General features: G+C 39.6%; 1 protein-coding gene across 2 annotated transcripts in view; it reads right to left on the reverse strand.

Annotated features, from left to right (window-relative positions):
- Positions 1 to 6,540, reverse strand: part of slc12a1 (solute carrier family 12 member 1) — a 12,472-nt gene that overhangs the window by 1,322 nt on the left and 4,610 nt on the right. For both annotated transcript variants that reach the window (XM_035652520.1, XM_035652519.1), the window contains exons 9-25: positions 6,349 to 6,433; positions 5,911 to 6,068; positions 5,720 to 5,827; positions 5,465 to 5,588; positions 5,189 to 5,290; positions 4,740 to 4,895; positions 4,547 to 4,646; positions 4,304 to 4,415; positions 3,808 to 3,948; positions 3,142 to 3,248; positions 2,964 to 3,046; positions 2,246 to 2,371; positions 1,479 to 1,607; positions 839 to 950; positions 579 to 665; positions 309 to 435; positions 110 to 177 (exon numbers count right to left, since the gene is read on the reverse strand). In XM_035652520.1, coding sequence (XP_035508413.1) covers positions 110 to 177; positions 309 to 435; positions 579 to 665; positions 839 to 950; positions 1,479 to 1,607; positions 2,246 to 2,371; positions 2,964 to 3,046; positions 3,142 to 3,248; positions 3,808 to 3,948; positions 4,304 to 4,415; positions 4,547 to 4,646; positions 4,740 to 4,895; positions 5,189 to 5,290; positions 5,465 to 5,588; positions 5,720 to 5,827; positions 5,911 to 6,068; positions 6,349 to 6,433 — 1,925 coding nt within the window. The remainder of the gene's footprint in view (positions 1 to 109; positions 178 to 308; positions 436 to 578; positions 666 to 838; positions 951 to 1,478; positions 1,608 to 2,245; positions 2,372 to 2,963; positions 3,047 to 3,141; positions 3,249 to 3,807; positions 3,949 to 4,303; positions 4,416 to 4,546; positions 4,647 to 4,739; positions 4,896 to 5,188; positions 5,291 to 5,464; positions 5,589 to 5,719; positions 5,828 to 5,910; positions 6,069 to 6,348; positions 6,434 to 6,540) is intronic.

Consider the following 6,540-nt stretch of genomic DNA (forward strand, 5'->3'; position numbering starts at 1 on the left):
GGGGGGGGGGGGGGGGGGGGTAAGGGTAGAGTATGTTAGACATTGTTTTCTTTCCACAATTAAAGCTTGGTAGTTCACTGTTATTCAGGCAACAGTTGGATATACTTACACAATGATCAGATTGGCTGATTTGGAGTTTTCCTGTAGCAGCTCGTTCAGTCGCACCTGGAGGTTGGTCTGTAAAACAGCAGCAGTTGTTGTTTTTTCTACTCAGCCTAATTTTTATGCATAATGCACCATTTCCAATCCAGTCTTTTATACATAATTACATCCATTCTGTATATAAAATCTTAACTTAGTGGTTTTACCTTCTCCTCAAAGATGCCCAGCTCTTCATCAGTGATTTTCCAGGGCTGTTCTTTCTTCATGGCTTCTGCCTGATCTCTGTCTTCATGCAGACGGTAAGGCTCAATCATGTCCTCTAACTTCTTCAAGCTGGAGGAGAGCAGATAAGAACATGAGCTTAATGTGGTAAATGTTCATTCATATAATATGCAGATACGATAATGTGATTACATTTTACTATTACTGTTACACCATCTGGTCTACTGTCACTATTATAAATAAAATGCAATTACCTGTCAGAGCGGGGTTGGACATGGATGTCATCAATGACATTGATGTCAGTGCAGTTAATTCTGAATTTCTGCAACAGAGACTTCATCCTGCAAGACACATTATCACACAGTGATTAACTCTCAAGTAAATGTTGGTAATTATTTTCAGCTAATGCTACATAACATCTCATGTGAAGTGGTGTTGTTGGCTCATGAATTTAACTTCCACCCATTAAGCTATAATTGATACTGAAAGATTAATTGTTATTTTTTTTACTCACTCCTGTTTATCCAGCTCACTGCGTCCAGGCTGCCCTGCAATGAAGATCCTTAATTTACTGTCTTTCCACTTCTTCCTGGTAGTGAGGATGTAGGGGAGCAGCAGGGTGAGACCTGAGAGAAGGGAAAAGCATGTTTTATTGTAAAACTAATTCATCAAGTTTGTTTCTATTATACAAAATATGTGTATTTGCATTTAACATTTGTTTTTGCACCAGTTTATCTGTCTGTCACTAGGAAATCTGAAAAACGTATTAAACCCCTACATGAATTTAGTGGAAAGATTGTGCTTTGGGCACAATTGATTAGATTTTGGTTGTGATAGAGATCTGGCATCTCTGCTATTACACAGTTTGTACTTTCAAGTAACACATCAAAAGTCATTATTATTACACAATAATTCATAGGAATATTATATATATATACTTTGTGTGTAGCATGATTTATAGGCGCTGTTCAGTGTTGACTGTTCTGTGTTTACATTGATAACTTATAATTTAACTTGTTTTTTGGTTATATATTGTTGTTCAGGTGTTATTCATTTCAGTCAGTCAGATTTCTTCAGTCTGCATTTGTCTGCATCTGTTTAAATCTATAGGAGAGGTACATAAGAGAAGACTGCTTGGGGGAACCGACACCTACCTCCGTCGTCAAACAGCCACCACACATCAATGGTGCCTTTAGGCTGTTTCTTCTTGAACTGAGCACTGGCCTCCAACAGCCTCTCATTCATCTTGGCAACCTGTGGGGGTGGAGGGCCGCACACTGACACTGAGAAAGAGAGAAAAGGATACGAGAAATGAGAACTGGATGAGGGAGAGGAACAGTGGTAGGGAATTTAATTCCCTGAGTGAGCGTGGAGAGTGAAGTTGGATGGGAAAACTCGCGCAAATCAACATTAAGAGTTGAGTCTACATCAGCAGGAACAGCCATCTCTCAGGTTTAATGCTCCAATGAGTGGGATTCAGATTGCATACTAACGACCATCGCAGTCCTGCCAAGATGCAGCTCAGTGGTGTGTGTGTGTGTGTGCGCGCGTCTGTGTGTGTGTTTGTGAGCTGTAGAGACAGAGACAGATCGAGTGCGAGGCTGCAAGCACCCTCTGCTGTCTGGGTTAAAGGGCTGCTCTTAAGAGATGCTCTTCAAACTGGAACGAAAGGGACCATATTATTGGATTACACCGCCAGAGACATCTTTAGTGGGAGCACTTGGTTCAATTATATTGTGTGGGGAAGTTTACTAAAAAGATGTGTGTCATTGGTTTCATTTGTTAAATGTATGTTCTCTCAATGGTAATGTGAGTGTGTGTGGGTTTTGATGCAACTTTCGCTTTAAATAGTTTAGATTGGAACCTCTCTGAAATGACAGGTAAGGTTTTACCAGAAAGAAATAACAATCTAGATAGATACCTCTGGTGGTGAGCACTTGCTGAGAGGACTTCCTGGACTTTCTGAACAGTCCTCTTGCTTTCCCTCCGTTAGACATCATCTCACCGTCCAGTGCCTGTTGTTCCTTTGCTGCCTTCAACATCTCCTCTGAAAGGCAGAATCAGATATCCGGTTTATAATGAACAAGATATCACTGTGACTATGTGGTTAGGATTATCTTTGTTACTGTAAAGCATTTTATAGAGACACAGCTGTAAACTTATAGTTATGTTTGGGTCTTATCTGTTAACTATCTTCCCTTGAAAAAAGTTTATTCTACAGAACAAAGTGCCCTGGCTTATCAATGTCAATGTATTGTAGTAAATTACTGTGAGAATAAAAGTTTACATACCACAGCAGCAGCGCAGTTTTGATAATTACTTTTGTTTATCTTTTGGGAGGTCAGTTTAGAATCGACGTCTACTCTTTCTGTATTTTAATAGATTGTAACATAATTACAAATTCCAGTGTGTTTTTTTTTTACGCTGCTAATACCTTTCTTATATGTATGTCATTTAAGTTTTCTGCTTTGTTGTATCAATGTTTGCTGCTTTATTTTTTTTCATGCTGCTGTTTTTAAGCAACCTATTTCCTGTTCCTTTGTGCAGCTTGCTTGAAAAGTACTATAGAAACATAATTGTTGTCATACTTATGCAGGAGTTAATGTATATCTAAGCACACAAGAAGTTTTCATACTGACCTTCTGCCTCGACAATGTGCGACACATCAAGTCCCTCGTTCATCCTCAGCATCACTGTCCCATACTCAAAGTCAAAGGCGTCACTGTCAAAATGGAAAAGAGAATGAGGACACCACACAACAAAAATCTATCTATTTTTATACTGCGCTTACTGTATGTGTGTTTATTTGTGACTTACTGCAGTATTCCCACATAACTCTGCACTGCCTCTGAGCTCGAAGTCCTCCAGTTTCTCTTGAAACCTATCATTAATGTGTTAGGCTTCATACGGCCAAGACCAGAAGCCTGTAAGAAAAAGCACAACACTCACATCGTAAAGATAAAACCCAAAATCAGTTAATTGAAGCAACACAGGCACAATGTTACCCTGTGGTTGTAAAATCTGCAGAAAAATAAGACGTCTCTGAAGCTGTTTTACTGCCAGAAATTATGTCCAGATCACTCAGCAGATCTCACTTTGTCTGCGGGGACTCATCCAATGCAGTGTTAATCAATTATAGCTTTTAATCTGCCGTGCCTTTTGAAGTAAGCAATCCTGACAATGAACTGGGTCCTTATCTCAAAAGTGCGATAGCCAGAGCCATAACACTGTTTTCCTGCTCCTCATTAACTTGCTCCTCTTCTTCCTCCTGCACTAATGTAATGACCAGATCCATAAGACAGGTCCAGGCCAAAGTCATAACAGACCAATAAATACTTGTTGTGTTGTGAGGAAGAAATGGTACAATAAAACTTGTTTCTGTAATGTGTCCATCTGATCAAAACTCGGTTACATATTAATCAAATTGGATTTTTCTGGGTTACTTTTTTTTTTTAATGTTTTGTAAATCATAACCTCACTGACCTGCAGCAGGCTCTCAGTCCCTTCCCTGAAGTCCTCACAGGCCACAGCAGTGTAAAATGCCTTGCGTTTGGTCTTCCTAAGCCACAGCTGGTTCTTCTCCATGCCAGCGTTCATCTCCTCCAGGGCCTCTGATCTCGGGCCCTGAAGAAATCACAATATACAGCTGTATGTGAGTGTAAGTGTTGGTGTGAGTTTGTTTCAGAGAGATCAAGATCCCACATACACTTTTTTCATATTCAGAGGACACAACTGAACCTAAACTGTAGTCTCAGGTGTCCAGACAGTTGACATTTCCCTCATGCCTTCTTAATATTCTCTTGAATATCTACTGCATGTGAAGTCTGCACTCTGCACAATTCAAATTTGCTCGATGTGCAAATCTTGATTGGAAAAGACGGTTGATATTTAAATAAAGATTTGGGAAAGACGACATGCGCTGCCTTTGTTATGTCTATAATTTCGCATTTACATATAATAAGATTATATATAACCTTACCACAAAGACTTCACAGGTGAGACAGAGTCCGTAGTTCTTAGAGAGTGAGTGAGCCAGGTCTAGGAGAGCTGGTCTGACCCGTGCTGAACCTGTCAGAGCTAAGATCTGAGGCCTGAGAAAGAAACCAGAATGTGTTACTTAATATTTAAGAATTCTAAAAATATCCTTTGATTTTGAGTTTCAATTTTCCTATTGTTTTGAACTATATATTTGCACCCAAAGTGATGCAATGCAGACATTTACCTGAAGTTCTTGACGTGATCCTCTACACCAGACAGAGACAGAGCGTTGCTGACTGCGCTCACAAATGTCACCGCCTGCGTTGACGAACCCCAGTTTACATCTGGTGGGAAAATAAGAATCCTAACAGGTTAGTTCTCCCATGCAGGTGTCATAAATGTACTTCCAAAGATGCAGACACGTACACACAGCTCACCTGGCTTCTTGACTGTGACATAAATGTAAAGGAGGAGCTCAATGGCATATGTGAGCAGAGCAGCCCACCAGTTGATAACAAACATAACAACACAGCAGAGCAATGCGCCCAACAGGGATAGCCACATGTTGTAGTATTTGTATCCTGGTCTCCAACCTGGGGAAAGCATGACAGAAGAAAGACCACATTTAGCAATTGAACGCCATTGGACAAGTGATGGGAAACACACTGGGCAGAAAAAAAAATCCATTAATGGTGCTATGCAGTACTCACTCTTAAAAACTTTGAAACTCTGAATTTAAAACAAATCAAAATCTAATTATCTAATGCAACAGAGGTGCTTTTTGGGAGAGTGCCTTGTTTTAAAATATTCACAGTGACTTATACTCAATTGCTGAAAAAAAAGAAGTTTATATAATTTATGAGCTACTTTGTCTGTAGAGACCCACCTGGAGACTTGGCGTAGGAGGCATGGAAGCAGGAGAAATTGATGAGAGCATAAGATGCCAGGAAGAAGTTTGAGATGATAGGAGCGATCATGTTGAGATCACCTACGTAGACAAAACAAAAAAACCTCAGTCGAACTGGAATTTTGAATTCAGTAAACAGCCCATTCGGGCATTTGTTCATTTGATAAATTTAAAGTTAAAGTATTTTGTAAGAATTTCATCATTGTCAAGATTTCAGAAAATTATTGTCAGGTCATAATAGACAATTGAACTGACCAATGAGAATGAAGGCAACAGAAATAATGAATGTGAGGACATAGCCACGGATTGGCTCATTGTTCTTGCCGTATCCCTTGGCAAAGAAGTGCAGGATCGTGTAAATGTTGTCTTTACACAGTGCCTGAGAGGAGACAGAGGTTAAGTTAGAATTAAGTTAGATGTTTTCATTTTCAAGAGTTAAGAGCAATAATCTAGCTGCATGTGCTGTAGCTGCAGTGTATTGCATTTAGAAAAACGTGAAATGTCACTGACCTGGAAGACTTTGGGTGCACTGACAAGGGAAGCCAGGGCTGATGAAAGGGTGGCTGAGAATGTTCCAGCAATGATTAGGGGACCAAACCCAGACACCATGGTCATCACCTGAAATAGGAGTGAGGAGAGCATTAGAGGTGAAGAAAATGAGTTTTTCTTCTGTGCAGATTAGAGTTTAAAAGGCTGAGTACCTGATTGTTGTTAATCAAGCCAAAGTCACATTTTTCCACTGCACAGGAGGAGAAATTATAGCCGAGCTCACAAGCGGCTGCTGCTGGACCAGTACATTCTACTCCAGCTGAAATAATGTCAGTAATGTTTCCGGTGGCATCACGGACGACAGTGGCAGCTGATCAGGAAGAGAGAAGAACAGATGCTTTGCTTAGGATTTTTTTAAAAGTCTAACAACCAACCTCACGGAAATATTAAATATTCAAATGTTTGTAGATGTTATTAAAGACAAATGCTAACTAACAAAAAGTATCCCTTGGGACGAATAGGTTACTGTATTTATGAATATGTCTATGTATTATTGTCTTATGAATACAAGAAAGTGTTTTTTTTTTACACAAATGTAAAATTAGTAAAGCTTCTCACTGGAGATGCATTTCATGGATTACTGTACTTACAGACACAGAGGGCCACACCCAGGTAGGTGACACCAGTTATCAAGATGGCCAGCAAGGTACCTTTAGGTATGGCTGCCTGGGGATCCTGTAAAACAACATCTGTGTTTGAACATGTCACACTCAAGAAAAAAACAGTTTCTGTAGTAAAGATATATTCAAAAATGTAAATTATTAGTAGTTATAGTGTTTTGG

The sequence above is a fragment of the Morone saxatilis genome, unplaced genomic scaffold (assembly GCF_004916995.1).
Source record: "Morone saxatilis isolate NCDOM2014 unplaced genomic scaffold, NCSU_SB_2.0 Contig11, whole genome shotgun sequence".
In the NCBI taxonomy this organism is placed as follows: Eukaryota; Metazoa; Chordata; class Actinopteri; family Moronidae; genus Morone; species Morone saxatilis.